Source organism: Mustela erminea, chromosome 19 (genome assembly GCF_009829155.1).
Source record: "Mustela erminea isolate mMusErm1 chromosome 19, mMusErm1.Pri, whole genome shotgun sequence".
NCBI lineage: Eukaryota > Metazoa > Chordata > Mammalia > Carnivora > Mustelidae > Mustela > Mustela erminea.
Window position 1 is genome coordinate 12927328 of NC_045632.1, and position 16352 is coordinate 12943679.

Here is a 16352-nt window from a genome sequence, read left to right on the forward strand (position 1 = left end):
TGTGATCTCTGTCTGTCAAATGAATAAATAAAATCTTTAAAAAAAAAAAAAAAAGCTAAAGTCTTTAAAAAAAGAATTTTGTCTTTTATCAAATTGATTAGTGGGGTACTGAAAATTGTCAGGAGAGCTTCCTATATACAATTTACGTATTAAATATTTTAATTAGGTTGCAATAAAAAACCTTTCAGTATCCTTTTTTTTTTTTAAAGATTTTATTTATTGTTTGAGAGAGAGAGAGCGTGCAATAGAGCATCTCAACCATGAGGGAGAAGCAGACTCCTTGCTGAGCAGGGAGCTGGATGCGTGGCTCCATCCCAGGACTCTGGGATCATGACCTGAATGAACCAAAGGCAGATGCTTAACTGACTGAGCCATCCAGGTGCCTCTCAAATTATATATTTCTTAAGTTCACTGGAAATGCTAGTAGCCATGCTGGACCTGATATGATTGATTGGTGCTATTTTCAGAATGTTCTTTTATTGATAAAATGATACCAAAAAAGGTCAAATGCTTTTCTTTGTCCCGGAACCAACGGACTGAAGCTCGAAACAATGACTAACACCTCAGGCCAATTGCGTGTAAAGACTGGTCTCGCTGCCCGCCATCAGTGGACGCTACCAGTGGATGTCTGCTAGAGCCAGCTTCATAGAGTCTGAAATAACGAGGAAACACTCCAGTGATCGGTAGCACCAAAGACACTAGAGGGCACTTTAAGACTCCCCAGAAGTTGTCCGCTGCCTCTTTAAGAGGAACCGAAGACCTTCCCGGACCCCAGAAGTAGAGGGTCATTTTCCTTGGCCCTGGCCTTCCTGTTTGATCTTTTCTTTGAGAGTTCCTGGTGTTGGGCGCCCCTCTTCCAGGCCTGCCTTGCCGAAGGAACTACATTACCCAGAAAGGCTTGTGTTGAGCGGCAGCCGCAGTAGTCCAATGAAAACCCAGAAAGGGGACACTTCCGGCAGGGCAATGCGCCTTGAGGCGGGGCTTCCGTCGTTTCTGTGGCGGTCATTTTAGCGGTTCTGGGGTCTTCGGGCTCGGTCAGAGGATCCGGAACACCGGTTGCGACCGATAGGGAAGGCACAAAAGGAGGCTTTGTCTCCGCTGTAGGGAGGCGGGTCTGGGGTCGGGGACTTCGCCGCCTGCGAGGACCGCCTGGAGACCTCAGTGTCCGCGACTGCCGGGGCCACTCAGCTGTCATCACTTTGCTCCGCCGAAAGGCTCCGATGGCGGCGGCCGCTCCCAGGGACCCGGCTGAGGTAAACGCTCGTCTCCCGGGGCCTCCCCTCCGCCCCCCACCCAGACCCCAAAGGCCGGAGCGCGGGGCGCCTGCTCGCGGCCCTGCGGCCCAGGCCCCGGTGTCCGGAACAGGCAGGCGCTGGTGGGCGGGGGCGCGTGTGTGAGCGCCGGCGGGCTGCGTGCAGGAGCTGGCTCGGGGCTGAGGGGCCCCTGGGGCGGGGGACACAGGGGGCCTGAGGGGGAGGATTCTGCCCTCCCGCCCTCAGAGGGCGTGAGGCGGAGACCCCTGGACTGGCGGGCCGAGGTGCCGTACCTCGGTTCTGAGGGTCCTGGGACCCGTGGAGAATTTTGAGGAAAAGAGAGACGCTGTCTACGCTGGCATTTGAGTAGCCTCTGAAGTCTGCTCAATAGAAAAGTTGTAGACGGTGATGAGGATACAGGGGGAGGTTGAGTCTTTTCCCAAGGACACACAGCACAGAGGTTGGCCGGCCAGTCTGCCCCAGTTGGCTCTGGTGCCCCGCAGGGACACAGGGAAGGCCTGAGGCCCTGGAAAGTCGCCATGGCCACATCTCTCGAAGACCTGCCTCTTCCCACAGGTTTCCATGGTTGCAGAAATGCTTTTGGAACCTACACAGGTGAGTGGACGGGTACCAGTCCCTCCTGGTTCCGTACCACATGTTGTCCAAATCCGCGGCGTCATGAACTCTTCATCTGCCGTTCTCCCAGCCCTTGAGTTTGGGGACCCTGAAGAACCCGAGCTCAAAGTCGAGTCTAGGCCAGGACTTACACGAAGGGGCTCCCATTTGGGCCGATCAAGGGAAAGAGATGTGTCAGTATGTGGAACTGCCTGGAGATGAGGCTCAGCACATTTAGGTGATGCAGGCCTCCTTTCTGGTGAGAACAAACCGAGGCACTGCGCCAGAGTCGAGCTCGGAATGACTGCGTCTGAAGTTAGGCGTCCATCTGGAGGCAAGGGAAAGTCTGGATCAATGGAAGAAGGTGGTCTTTTTTTTTTTTTTTTTTAAGGTTCTATTCATTTATTTGTGAAAGAGGGAGAGACAGAGAGAGAGAGAGCACAAGAAGGCAGAGGGAGGGCAGAGGGAGAGAGTGAAGCAAACTCCCTGCTGAGCAGAGAGCCCCATGTGGGAGTGGATCCCAGGACCCTGAGATCCTGACCTGAGCCAAAGGCAGATACTCAACTGACTGAGCCACCCAGGCACCCCAGCAGGTGATCTTAATGTAGGTCTTAGCACATTCCATTTGGTTGTAGAGTGGGAAACAGAGTGAACTCAGCAATTAACGGGAGTTAAAGGAAAGAGCAGACACCAGTGACACAAGAGTCTGGTATCTCCTCTAATTTGGGGATCTTGAGAGGAGGAGGGACGTGAGATAGATCTGTGGGGATATGGAGTATGGGTCTTCAGGAGTGAGGCTTTTCGTGGTTTCACCTTTCTTTATCCTGGCAGGGAAATGTGACTTTTGAAGATGTGGCCCTCTATTTCTCCTGGGAGGAATGGGATCTCCTAGACGAGGATCAGAGATGCTTGTACCATGATGTGATGCTGGAGAACTTTGCACTCACATCCTCACTAGGTAAGGCCCTCACACCCACCTCCGTGCCCTGGGCGAGGCTCTACCTTTCTCTTTTCTGTAGGAGCAGCTCTGTCTCACCTCTGAATAATGGGTACTGCTGCCTTCCCCAATTCCTTGGGTAGGTGCTGTGGTTTCTAGAGCTGGTCTGCATGTCCCCTTCTCTCCCTTTATTGCCACAACACCTATTGCTTCAGACCCTCAAGAGGGAGGGATTCAGGATCTGTAACCTTGATGTCAACCTAATGGATTGTCCCCATTGAGTGGTCTAGAATGGTCTTGGCCTCCTTGTAGAAAATAATTTGACCATATATGCAAGAGTTTATTTCTCGAGTGTTTATTCTATTGCATTGGTCTTTATTTGTCCTTATGACAGTATCACAGTGTTTTGACTACTTAGTTTTGGAGTAAAATTTTAAATTAAGAAGTGTGACTCCTTCAACTTTAGTCTTTTTCAAGGTTGTTCTGGCTTTTTGGTGTCCTTGAGATTCCATGTGAATTTTTCTATTACTACAAAAAAAATTGTGCTTTTGATAGGGATTGCATTGAATCTGTAGATGGCTTGGAGTAGTATTGATAACAGTATTAAATCTTTCAATCCAGGAATATAAAATTCTTTCCACTTATTAATTTAATTCCTTTTATCAAAGTTTTGTAGTTTCTTGTGTTCATATACTTTACTTTCTTGGTTAATTTCTAAGTATTTTATTATTTTGATACTGTTATAAGTGGAATTGTTTTTAGTTTCCTTTTTAGATTATTCATTATTAATGTACAGAAATGCAACTGGGTTTTTTTAATATCCTATTTGTATCCTCTTATTTTGCCAAGTTCACTTATTCTAAAAGTTTTTTAAGTCTTTAGGCCTAGTTTTCTGTATATGATATATTCACAAGCAAAGATAATTTTACTTATTCTGTTCACTTTGGATGCCTTTCTTTTTCTTTTCCTTTTTTTTTTTTTTTTTCTGTCTAGAGCTTCCAATACCATTTTGAATAGTAGTAGTGAATGTTGGTATCCTTCTTCCTGATCTTGGAAGAAAAGCTTTCAGTCTTTCAGCATTGAATATATTAGCCATGGGTTGTGATCTTTTACTTTTACTATGTTAAGGTAGTTTCCTTCTGTTCTTAGTTTATTGACTATTTTCATCATGAAAGGGTGTTAAATTTTGATAGACTTTTTTTTGCATCAGTTGAACTGATTATGTAATTTTTCCCTCATTCTGTGAGTGGGACGTATTACATTGATTAATTTTTGTATGTTGAACCATCCTTTCATTCTAGAAGTAAATCCCAGTAGGTCATGGTGTATAATCCTTCAGTATGCTTCTGAATTCAGTTTGGGAGTATTTTGTTGATGATTTTTTTACCTGATGAGTCGTCAAGTATATTATTGGTCTTCTGTGTGCTCCTAGTGGCTTTGTCTGTTTTTTATAAAAATGGGTGTTTGTTCTTCAATAAGTGGTTGGCAGAACTCACCAGTGAAACCATCAAGTCCAAGCTTTTCTTTTTCTTTTTTTTCCCCAAAGGAAAGCTGAATTTATTTTATTTTATTATTTTAATTAATTTATTTATTTTTTAAAGGATTTTATTTATTCTTTGGAGAGAGAGAGCACGTAGGGGGAGAATGGGAGAGAAAAGCAGCCTCCCTACTGAACAGGGAGCCCGATCCAGGGCTCAATCCCAGGACCCTGAGATCACCACCCAAGCCGAAGACAGATGCTCAACCAACTGAGCCACCCAGCTGCCCCAAGTTTATTTTGTTTTTAATATTTTATTTATTTATTTTTAAAGGTTTTATTTATTTATTCGACAGACAGAGATCACAAGTAGGCAGAGAGGCAGGCATAGAGAGAGGGGGAAGCAGGCTCCCCCCTGAGCAGAGAGCCGGATTCAGGGCTTGATCCCAGGACCCTAAGATCATGACCTGAGCCGAAGGCAGAGGCTTTAACCCACTGAGCTACCCAGGTGCCCTAATATTTTATTTATTTATTTGAGAGAGAGAGATATCACAAGCATGAGGGAAAGGTAGAGAGAGAAGCAGACTCTTCGCTAAGCAGGGAGCCTGATGTAGGACTCAATCCTAGGACCCTGGGATCAAGACCTGAGCTGGAAGGAGACACTTAACTAACTGAGGGAGCATCCAGGTGCCCCAAGGCTTTCCTTTGTCAGGAGGTTTTTGATTAGTGATTCAGTCTCCTTTCTAGTACTCTCTTATGATCTCTTTTATTTCTGTAGAATTGGTAGTCATGTTCCCACTATAATTTTTAATTTTACCACTTTGAGGTTTTTTTTTTTTTTTTAAGGCCAATCCAGGTAAAAGTTTGTCAATTTTTTTTTAGAGATTTTATTTTTAAATGATCTCTAAACTCAATGTGGGGCTTAAGCTCAATTCCGAGACCAAGAATCATGCTCCACTGACTGAGCCAACCAGGCACCCTAAAAGTTTGTCTAAATTTTGATAGCTTTTTGAAAGAACCAGTTTTCAGTTTTGTTGCCTTTTCTTTGTTGTTTTTTTATCTCTGTCTCAGTTCACATCTTTAATATTTCTTCTTCTTTTTTTTTTTTTTTTCCTACTAGCTTTGGGTTTATTGGCTCTTTTTTTAGTTCTTTTTTTTTTTTTTTAAAGATTTTATTTATTTATTTGACAGAGAGAGATCACAAGTAGGCAGAGAGGCAGGCAGAGAGAGAGAGAGAGGAGGAAGCAGGCTCCCTGCTGAGCAGAGAGCCCGATGTGGGACTCGATCCCAGGACCCTGAGATCATGACCTGAGCCGAAGGCAGCGGCTTAACCCACTGAGCCACCCAGGCACCCTCTTTTTTTAGTTCTTTAAGTTTGTAAAGGTAGGGGCGCCTAGGTGGCTCAGTGGGTTAAAGCCTCTGCCTTCGGCTCAGGTCGTGATCGCAGGGTCCTGGGATTGAGCCCTGCATCAGGCTCTCTGCTCAGCAGGTAGCCTGCTTCCTCCTCTCTCTCTCTGCTTGCTTCTCTGCCTACTTGTGATCTCTGTCTGTCAAATAAATAAACAAAATCTTAAAAAAAAAAAAAAAGTTTGTAAAGGTAAGCTGTTGATTCAAGATCTTTCTCCTTTTTAATGTGTTTACAGGAATAAATTTCCCCCTTAGTGCTGCTCTTGCTGCTTCACATAATTATTGCTGATACCATCTTTTCATTTGTCTCTAAACCTAAGTATTTTGTAATTTCCCTTATGACTCTTCTTTGACCCATTGGTTGTTTAAAAATTATTTGTTCTTTTTTTTTTTTTTTAAGATTTTATTTATTTAGGGCGCCTGGGTGGCTCAGTGGGTTAAGCCGCTGCCTTCGGCTCAGGTCATGATCTCAGGGTCCTGGGATCGAGGCCCGCATCAGGCTCTCTGCTCAGCAGGGAGCCTGCTTCCCTCTCTCTCTCTGCCTGCCTCTCCATTTACTTGTGATTTCTCTCTGTCAAATAAATAAACAAAATCTTTAAAAAAAAAAAAAAAGGTTTTATTTATTTATTTAACAGAGAGAGAGATCACTAGTAGACAGAGAGGCAGGCAGAGAGAGAGAGAGGGAAGCAGGCTCCCCACTGAGCAAAGAGCCCCATGCGGGACTTGATCCCAGGACCCCGAGATCATGACCTGAGCTGAAGGCAGCGGCTTAATCCACTGAGCCACCCAGGCCCCCCAAAATTATTTGTTTAATTTTCATAGGTTTGTGATTTTTTTTTTTTTAAGATTTAATTTATTTACTTGACAGACAGAGATCACAAGTAGGCAGAGAGGCAGGCAGAGAGAGACGGGGAAGCAGGCCCGTGCTGAGCAGAGAGCCCAGTGCGGGGCTCTATCCCAGGACCCTGAGATTATGACCTGAGCCGAAGGCAGAGGCTTAACCCACTGAGCCACCCAGGTGCCCCGGGTTTTTTTGGTGAATTTTCTGATGAATTTTCCAGTTTTCCTTCAGTTTTTGATTTCTAACTTAACCCATTTTGATTGGAATGAATCTTTGTATGACTTCTGTCTTTTTAAATCTAGTAGCACTTAATTTGCTGAGCATATGCTTTTTCCTGGAAAATGTCTAATGTGCAATTGAGAAGAATGTGTATTATATTGCTGTTGGGCAGTATTCTGTATATTCTGCTAGTTATACTTGGTTTATTGTTGTTGTTCAGGCCCTCTATTTCCTTACTTTGGTGTGTTTATTCTATATTTTTGAGAGTGGGGCATTGATATCTCCAGCTATTATTTTAGAACTGTCGGTTTCTCCCTTCAGTTCTATCAATTTTTATTTCATGGTTTTGATGGTCTTTAATTTATTTCTTTTTGTTTATTTATTTGACGCATCACAAGTAGGTAGAGAGGCAGGCAGAGAGAGGGGGAATCAGGCTCCCTGCTAAGCAGAGAGCTCAATGCGGGGCTCGATCCCAGGATCCTGAGATCCTGACCTGAGCTGAAGGTAGAGGCCCAACCCACTGAGCCACCCAGGTGCCCCAATGATCTTTAATTTAATAAGAGATCTTTATTTGGTTATAGGTGCCTAAATGTTTATAATTATTATCTTTTCTTGTGTCTTGAACCTTTTATTAATACATAATAACTTTCTTTGTCTCATAACCTTTTTTGATGTAAATCACTCTGTTGTCTAATATTAGTATAGCCACCCCTGCTCTCTTTTGATTACTATTTGCATGGTCACTTCCAAGAAGGCACTTTGAACTTATGTCTTTGGGTCTAAAGTGAGTGTCTTTTGGACCGCATATAGTTGGGTCACATTTTTTTTTTTTAAGATTTTATTTATTTATTTGAGAGAGAGACAGTGAGAGAGAACATGAGTGAGGAGAAGGTCAGAAGGAGAAGCAGACATCCCATGGAGCTGGGAGCCCGATGTGGGACTCGATCCGGGGACTCCAGGATCATGACCTGAGCCAAAGGCAGTCGTCCAACCAACTGAGCCACCCAGGCGCCCCGGCTCACATTTTTTTTATCCATTCCACCAATTTTGTCTTTTGTTTAGAGAGTTTAATCTATTTACATTTATAGTAACTACTGATGAGCAGGGACATCTGTCATTTTGCTATTTGTTTTCTGTAGGCCTTGAAGCTTTTTTCCCCTCATTTTCTGTATTACTGTCTTTTGCATTCAATTGATTTTTATTTATTTATTTATTTATTTGTAGTGAAATGTTCTGATTTGTTGGTTTTGTTTTGGAGGGTTTTTTTGGTATACCTTCTAGAGAGCTTTGTTTTTTCTTTTTTGGGTTTTGTTTTGTTTTGTTTTAGTTAATTATGGGGTTACATTTAACATATAAAATTATAACAGTTAATTTGAATTTATGCCAGCTTAGCTTCAATCATATTTTTTTAAAGATTTTATTTATTTATTTGACAGAGATCACAAGTAGGCAGAGAGGCAGGCATGGGGGGTTGGATCAGGCTCTCTGCAGGGCTCAATCCCAAGACCCTGAGATCATGACCTGAGCTGAAGGCAGAGGCTTAACTACTGAGCCACCCCGGCACCCCTCAGTCATATTTTTTTAAAACTCTGCTTCTATACGACTCTGTCCCTACACCCTTTAGTTACTGATGTCATGAAATTACATCTTGTGTGTGTTGTATGTCCAGAAATTTGGATCAGTAATTGTCATTTATGTGTTAATCTCTTAAACATAGGAAACAAAGAGTAGAGTTGGTTTTTTTTTTTTTTTAAGATTTTATTTATTTGGCAGAGAGAGACACAGTGAGAGAGGGAACATAAGCAGGGAGAGTGGGAGAGGGAGAAGCAGACCTCCGGGTGAGGAGGGAGCCCGATGTGGGGCTCAATTCCAAGACCCTGGAACCACGACCTGAGCGGAAGGCAGATGCCCAACTGACGGAGCCACCCAGGTGCCCCCCAAAAGTGGTTTTTTTTTTTTTTTTTTTTAAAGATTTTATTTATTTATTTGACAGACAGAGATCACAAATAGGCAGAGAGAGAGAAGGAAGCAGGCTCCCTGCCAAGCAGAGAGCCTGATGCGGGGCTTGATTCCAGGACCCTGGGATCACGACCTGAGCCGAAGGCAGAGGCCTTAACCCACTAAGCCACACAGGTGCCCCCAAAAGTGGAGTTATAAGCCCAAGTTATTAGCTTTTATAATTGTTTTTATGTTAATTTAACAGAGATCTTTATTTGGTCAGATGGCTTTGAGTTACTGTCTAGTGTCCTTTCATCTCAACCTGAAGGACCCCGATTACCATTTTTTACAGGATACATCTAGTGGTAAAGAACTTCCTTGGCTCTTACTTATCTGCAAGGTCTTAATTTCTCTCTCCTTTTTTAAGGACATTTTTGCTTGTTATAGGATTCTTCGATTTTTTTCCTTCAACCCTTGGATATATCAACCCACTACCTTTTGCCTCTATGGATTCTGATGAAAAATCTGATCATCTTGGAGATCCATTGTATGTGATGAGTCACTTCTGTCTTGTTGCTTTCAAGATTCTCTCTTTGCTTTTTGCTTTTGACACTTGGACTATAGTGTGTGCCAAGAGTGAGTTTCAGAGTTTAGCCTTGTTGGAGTTCACTGGGCTTCTTAGATGTTAATGTTTGTGTCTTCCATTAAATTTGGGATGTTTTCAGGCATTGTTTCTTCAAATAAGCTCTCTGTCCTTTTGTTTCCCTCTTCTTCTAGGCTAACACATTGCATATATTGGTTTACTATACACATTTTATACCCATATACACATATGTTTATACATATACTATATTACACATTGTATATATTGCATATATTGGTTTACTATGCTATATTTGGTATACTATAGAACACAAGAACATAGGTTCTTATGTTCTGTTCACTTCTGGTCAATCCTTTTTCTTTCTTTTCCTCAGATGTGATATCTTCAGATTCGCTGATTACTTCTACCTACTCACAGCTGTTTTTGTATCCCTCTAGTGAGTTCTTTCATTCAGTTATTATATTTTTCAGCCCCCAAATTTCTTTTTGATTATTCTTTATATTGCCTGTCTCTACTGATATTTATGTTTTGGTCATGCAACATTTTCTTGACTTTGTCCACATTTTCTTTTAGCTCTTTGAGCGTCTTTTAGACAGATGTTTTAAATAAAAGTCTTTGTCTAGGGACACCTGGGTGGTTCATTTGGTTAAGCATCTGCCTTCAGCTCAGGTGATGATCCCAGGGTCCTGGGATGGAGCCACACATTGGGATTACTGCTCAGTGGAAAACCTGCTTCTTCCTCTCCTGCTCCTTCTGCTTGTGTGCGCTCTCTCTCTCTCTCTCTCTCTCTCTTTCACTGTCAAATAAATAAAATCTTGAAGAAAAAAATAAAGTCTTTGTCTAATAAGTACACAATGTAGTCTTTCTCAAGGACACTTTCTCTTGATTTTTTTTCTTTTTCTTTAGAATGGATTAAACTTTCTTGTTGCTTTGTGTGTCCTCTGATTTGTTGGTTTTCTTGTTGTTGAAAACCAAACGTTTGGAGGTTTTTTTTTAATGGTTGTAGGGTGTCTACTGGAGATCAGTCTGAGGTATAAACTTAAGATCTCCTCTGTTTTTTTCTAAGACTGTGCCTTTCCCTGGGCATGTATGATGATTTTTTCTATTCCTCCATATATGTGATTTTGAATATCCTAGTCTTGAATTTCTGTCTCCCAAAACAGGAATAAGAGAAATAGGAGGTGGTGGAATGGATAGACATCTGCCCTTTAAACCTCCTGTAAAATTGCCTGAGTCAGGGAGGGAGAGGTTTTGCAACAATGGCTGCCCACCTGTCTATTACACCTCCACCATCAGAAGCATAGATCTGTGATACTTGGAGGACAGAGTCCTTATTGCCCACCTGGACTCCAGCAAGCTGCTCTAGAAAAATGTGTATGACTGCCTGCTGTAGGACTCAAGAGTTAGACAAGTTGGGATGTTTATAACTTAACACATTGCTAAGAGCTGATATTGACCAAAGTTAAAGCAATTTAGCAAGTTGCAAGCATTCATTAGACTCTACAGTTGCAAAATAGTTATATCAGATTGAGTCTGTCAATACATTTGTGGTCCCGGGTGAGGAGACAGGCTCCTGGTGCTTACTGCCCCACCATCTTCCCTCTAGCTGGGCATGGAGGTACTTTTTATAGTGTGTTTTCTGTGATCCATTGTGTGCTGAGGTGTTCCAGGCTAGTATTAACCACTGACCTATCCTATCTTATCCTTAGGATTTGGATCTTCCAAGTCCCATGCAGTTGCTCAGCTGGGGTTAGGGGAAGAGTCTCCTGTGCTTCACAGGATGGATATAATTCCAGTCTCCACAAGATGGGCCCAGAGAGGGCCTGATCTAGGTGAATGACAGCTGGGGGAGAATGTGATATCAGACCTTTGTTACAAATCACACCAGGAACCTATTGTGTTTGACTTGTGTTTTGGTGCCATTGCTGGTGGCCACAACTCACTTCTACCTTCCCTTCTCCATTCTTGACACTTTGCTGACTTGTCATTTTTATTCATTCTCTAGCCCCAGGCCAATCTCCACCTCTCTGGACCTTTTTTCTTACTCATTCCTCACACTCTTCTCTCCACAGTAAAGTGTGCACATATCTTTTAATTTTTTTTTTTTTTTAAGAGAGGGGTGGTGGCAGAGGGAAAGGGAGAGAAAGAATCTTAAGCAGGTTCCATGCCCAGTGTAGAGCCTGCCCTGAGGCTCGATCTCACTAACCTGAGATCACAACCTGCACTGAAGCCAAAAGTCAGACACTTAACTGACTAAGCCACCCAGGCGCCCCATCTTTTATGAATTCTTAAAGCCATTTACTTTGTTCCAGTCAGATTTTCCTACATGTGGACATAGACTTCTGTCCAGCATCACAGGTCACAGCAGAGGTAATCCTGCTAAAAGCCATTAACAGTAGAATGAGTTGTAGAATATGTGTTTCACCCCGGCCCAACCCTTTTCTTGTATCCTGTGCCTAATGAGGCCTCCCCAGTTCTGTGACCTTGGGGACCCAGTAGTATAAAGCAGCTGTTTCCAAAACCTAATCCCAACTTCCTTTTCCTGAAAACAGTTCCTTATACTGGTTCTTTAATGTGTCAGATGTACATTTGTGATGGGTTTTGCCCCTTCCCAATAAAGTCAACATGTATTTCATCATCACTTCTTTGCTTTCAGGTTGTTGGCTTGGAGTGAAGGATGAGCATGCACCTTCCGAAGAGAGCATTCCTATAGGAGTTTCAGAGATTGGGACTCTGAAGGCAGATTCACCTTCCCAGAAGGCCCAGCCCTTTGAACTGCATGGCCCAATCTTGAGAAGCATTTTGTACTTGGCTGAGCACCAGGGAACATATCTTGGGGAAAAACCATATACATGTAGGAAACAATTCTGTTTAGATGCCAACCTTCAGCAGTACCGGGGGCAGCACACTGGAGAGATACCCTTCAGAAATTCTGTGGACAGAGCCTCATTTATAAAGAACTGTACAGTCCACGTGTCAGGAAAGCCCTTTACCTGTGAGGAGACAGGGAAGGACTTCTTAGCTAGCATGGGATTTCTCCAACAAGAGGTCACTTACACTGGGGAGAAGCCGAACAATGAGTGTAAGGCTGTCTTTCACAGTGATAAAAGTCATCACAACTGTGGAGAATGCAAGAAAGCCTTCAGCTGCGCAGACACACTTGCTCAGGACCAGGGAGTTATCACTAGAGAAGGACTCTATGAGTGTGGCAAATGTGGAAAAGCCTGTACCCGAAGATGTAACCTTATTCAGCACCAGAAAGTCCACACTGGAGAAAGACCTTATGAGTGCAATGAATGTGGAAAATTCTTCACCTATTACTCCAGTTTCATTATACATCGGAGAGTTCACACTGGAGAAAGGCCCTATGAGTGCAATGAATGTGGGAAATCCTTTAGCCAAAGCTACAGCCTCAATAGCCATAGGAAAGTTCACACTGGAGAGAAGCCTTATGAGTGCAGGGAATGTGGAAAATCTTTCAGCCAAAGGTCCAACCTCATTCAACATCAGAGAGTTCACACTGGAGAAAGGCCTTATGAGTGCAGTGAATGTGGGAAGTCCTTTAGCCAAAACTTCAGTCTCATTTACCACAGGAGAGTTCACACTGGAGAAAGGCCTCATCAATGCAGTGAATGTGGGAAGTCCTTCAGCCGAAGCTCCAGCCTCATTCACCACAGGAGACTTCACACTGGAGAAAGGCCTTATGAGTGCAGTAAATGTGGGAAATCCTTTAAGCAAAGCTCCAGCTTCAGTTCACATCGTAAAGTCCACACAGGAGAGAGGCCTTATGAGTGTGGGGAATGTGGAAAATCCTTTAGCCATAGCTCCAACCTCAAGAACCACTGGAGAGTTCACACTGGAGAAAGGCCTATTGAGTGCAGTGAATGTGGAAAGTCCTTTAGCTGCAAATCTAACCTCGTTAAACACCTGAGAGTTCACACGGGCGAAAGGCCTTATGAGTGTGGGGAATGTGGAAAATCCTTTAGCCAGAGCTCCAGCCTCATTCAGCACCGGAGAGTTCACACTGAAAAGAGATCTACTGAGTGCAGAAAATGCGGGAAATCCTTTAGCTCCAAATCTGACCTCATTCAACACCAGAGACTTCATACTAGAGAAAGGCCTTAGATAATTACACTGGAGGAGAGAAGTTGTGAGGAAGCCATCTACCTAAATTTAAGTCCATACATCTGAAAATTCACAGTGGAGAGATCTCACTTTAGTATGTGGGAATCTATACAGGAGCTGTGTCACACTTCTAACCTGTCCAGGGCTCTTGCCAGGTTTATGTCACTGCCAGTTTCTGTGGAAGAGTTTTATCACCTCTACCACTCAGCGTTTACAGTGTGCACTACTGCTTTAGTTACCACCACAGTGTGCTCAGGGAAGCTGACCTCTTTCCCTCCCTTTTGCTGGAGGAAATCATGATTACTCTTAGCCCTTATAGGGTCTTCATTCTCTTCTCTTGTAGAAGTTAGAGCATGGCCCAGAGGACCCAAGCTGAGTTCTGCTGGTAACTTGCCAAGAAGGACCACATTTTCAAGGATGTGTTTGTTCTGTGACACTCCTCTTGGATTTTCCTGACCTCCCAAGTCCCCAGCCTGGGATCTCCCTGCCTCCTATTCCTTTAGATTTTGCAGTAATAAAGACTTTATTGTTTAAGCCATCTTTGCTCTTGGGGTTCTCTTCGCTATGTGAGGTGATTTGAAAATGGCTGGGTTCTGTCGGCATTACAGAGTGAACAGCTTTGTTGGGGTTCCTAATGCTTTGTGTGCCTCAGAGATGAGAGTCTGGAAAGAAAATAGCTCTCTTTCCAGCTTTTCCAACAATTTACATTGTTGCCTGAGGTCTCGTAGGAAAGACTGCCAGGCCTTGTCCTAATTTGAGGACTGGGTTTCAGGATTTTTTTTTGTGGGCTCAGAGAACACCCTGAAGAGTCAGGAAATTGTGACAACCTTCAGTGGTTCTAAGAACTACAGGAATTGTTTTTCTTTCTCACAGTGGATGTCACATAACGCTCAGTAGTGTTGAGTCTCTACCCCAGGTGCTACAAGGGAGCCATGTGCCCTGATACCAAGGATTCATTAGGCAAATGTCATGGTGAGAATACAGAGCCCCGGGGGAACTATAATTGGTACAGTAACAATGGAGGAGTCTGAAGCAAAGTACACTGCACTTGCCCCTTCTAGCATTGCATCAAGAAATGCTCCAGTGACTGTGATTGTGCAGGATAGGTATGTATAGAAACTCAGGACCTCCAGGTTTGTGCATCTTTTGTCGCTGAGATCTTTGTCAAAGAAAAATAAGCTACTGGTTCTAGTATATTCACCTTAAGCCATTTCTACACACATAGGAAAACAAGCATGCAGAGAAAGGAGATCCCTTAGTCCCTCGGTGTGGCTCTGTGACCTAGCCAGCATTCCTGTTCAGTGAGTGGTATGGATTTACTTAGTCATAAGTATTTGCTACCACTTAGGCAAGGCTGCTTCTCCAAGGCCATCGGGAAAGAGATAGAGTCAATACAGGGCTGCAGAACCTGATTTTATGAAAAGAGGGAGGGACGTCTTTTGTGTTTTTTTTGTTTGGAACTATTTCATAGAACTTTATTCAGGTTTTGTTTTTGAATTTGTTTTGTGTTTTTTTGTTTGTTTGGAACTATTCTGTAGGACTTGATTCAGGTATAGTTGACATACAATATATTCCACCTATTTGAGGTGTACAGTTTGTTAAGTTTTGATGTACATACAAATCTGCAAAACTTCATCGTGATCATGATTTTGACCATGTCTATCAGCCCTAATTTGCCTCACATCATTTTATAATGTGTCTTTCCCCTCTCCAGGCAACCTTTGATTTACCTTCATTTATAATAGTTTGAATATTCTAGAATTTTATATGGACTGAGTCATAAAGTGTTTTTTTTTTTTTTCTGGTTTCATTCATGATTTGTAATTATCTTAAGATAATTAATTAAGATAATTAATTCTTCAGTGATGCTTATATAAGTGTTTCACCCTGTTGCTGCGTAGTATCTTTTCTATGGATATACCATTTGTTTATCTGTTCATCTGTTAGGAGCCTTTGGTACCTCCTTTGGGCGATTGCAAATAAAGCTGCTAGAACACTTATATATAATTTAATATGTACATATGTATTTTTTCACTTTTCTTGGGTTAGTAACTCAAAGTAAAATGCCTGAGCCATAGGACAGGTGAATGTTTAACTTTTAAGAAACTACCAAAGAGGGACACCTGGATGGCTCAGTGGGTTGAAGCCTCTGCCTTCGGCTCAGGTCATGATGCCAGGGCCCTGGGATTGAGCCCCACATCTCTCTGCTCAGTGGGGAGCCTACTCCCCCGACCTCAGCCTGCCTCTCTGCCTACTTGTGATCTCTGTCTGCCAAATAAATAAATAAAATCTCTAAAAAAAAAAAAAAAAACTACCAGAGTATCCAAAATGATTTTTTGTTTTTGCATACCCACCAGTAGCACATGAGCATTTCAGTTCTTCCACATCCTTGCCAATACATGGCATCAGTCTTTTTTTTTTTTTAAGATTTTTTATTTATTTATTTGACAGACAGAGATCACAGGTAGGCAGAGAGGCAGGCAGAGAAAGAGGAGGAAGCAGGCCCCCTGCTAAGCAGAGAGCCCAATGCGGGGCTCGATTCCAGGACCCTGAGATCATGACCTGAGCCGAAGGCTTAACCCACTGAGCCATCCAGGCGCCCCGGCATCAGTCTTTTGATTCAGTCTTTGGAATTTACCTTTTTAACAAGCAAGCAGTAATTTTAATTACATTTCCCTAGGGATTTATGATGTTGAACATTTTTTTCTTGTGTTTATTTGTCATCCATGTATCTTAATGTCTGTTCATATCTTTAGCCTATTTTCTTTTTTATTAATTGTGGCTATTTCCTTTTTTGTTAACAAAGGAATAGCTTACGTTTATCCCTCAGGTGTTTCTGTGGTACGTAGAAGGTAAGACTACATGCACCACACACTTTCAAGTTTAATCTGCATTATTTACATATTTTCCATCATGTTCTTAAGTCCAGACTTTCA

The 16352-nt window shown here is 42.8% G+C and overlaps 1 protein-coding gene across 2 annotated transcripts; it reads left to right on the forward strand.

Moving 5' to 3' along the window:
• The first annotated feature begins 893 nt into the window (after nucleotides 1-893).
• Nucleotides 894-13954, forward strand: LOC116579375 (zinc finger protein 211-like). Of its 2 annotated transcripts, XM_032324684.1 has the most exons (5): nucleotides 894-1253; nucleotides 1830-1868; nucleotides 2700-2826; nucleotides 9665-9727; nucleotides 11948-13954. In XM_032324684.1, exons 1-5 carry the CDS (start codon nucleotides 1221-1223, stop codon nucleotides 13414-13416), a joined length of 1731 nt encoding a protein of 576 aa, XP_032180575.1. In that variant the 5' UTR covers nucleotides 894-1220; the 3' UTR covers nucleotides 13417-13954. The 2 variants fall into 2 exon arrangements, with proteins under 2 accessions (XP_032180575.1, XP_032180576.1); XM_032324685.1 differs by lacking the exon at nucleotides 9665-9727 and having other exon boundaries at nucleotides 902-1253.
• Nucleotides 13955-16352: the final 2398 nt, after the last annotated feature.

Coding starts and splice junctions, on each gene's coding strand:
- LOC116579375 (XM_032324684.1), top strand. CDS start 1,221: ATGGCGGCGGCCGCTCCCAGGGACCCGGCTGAG. Junction 1,254..1,829: donor CTCCCAGGGACCCGGCTGAG/GTAAACGCTCGT, acceptor CTCTTCCCACAG/GTTTCCATGGTTGCAGAAAT. Junction 2,827..9,664: donor TGCACTCACATCCTCACTAG/GTAAGGCCCTCA, acceptor TCTTTTCCTCAG/ATGTGATATCTTCAGATTCG.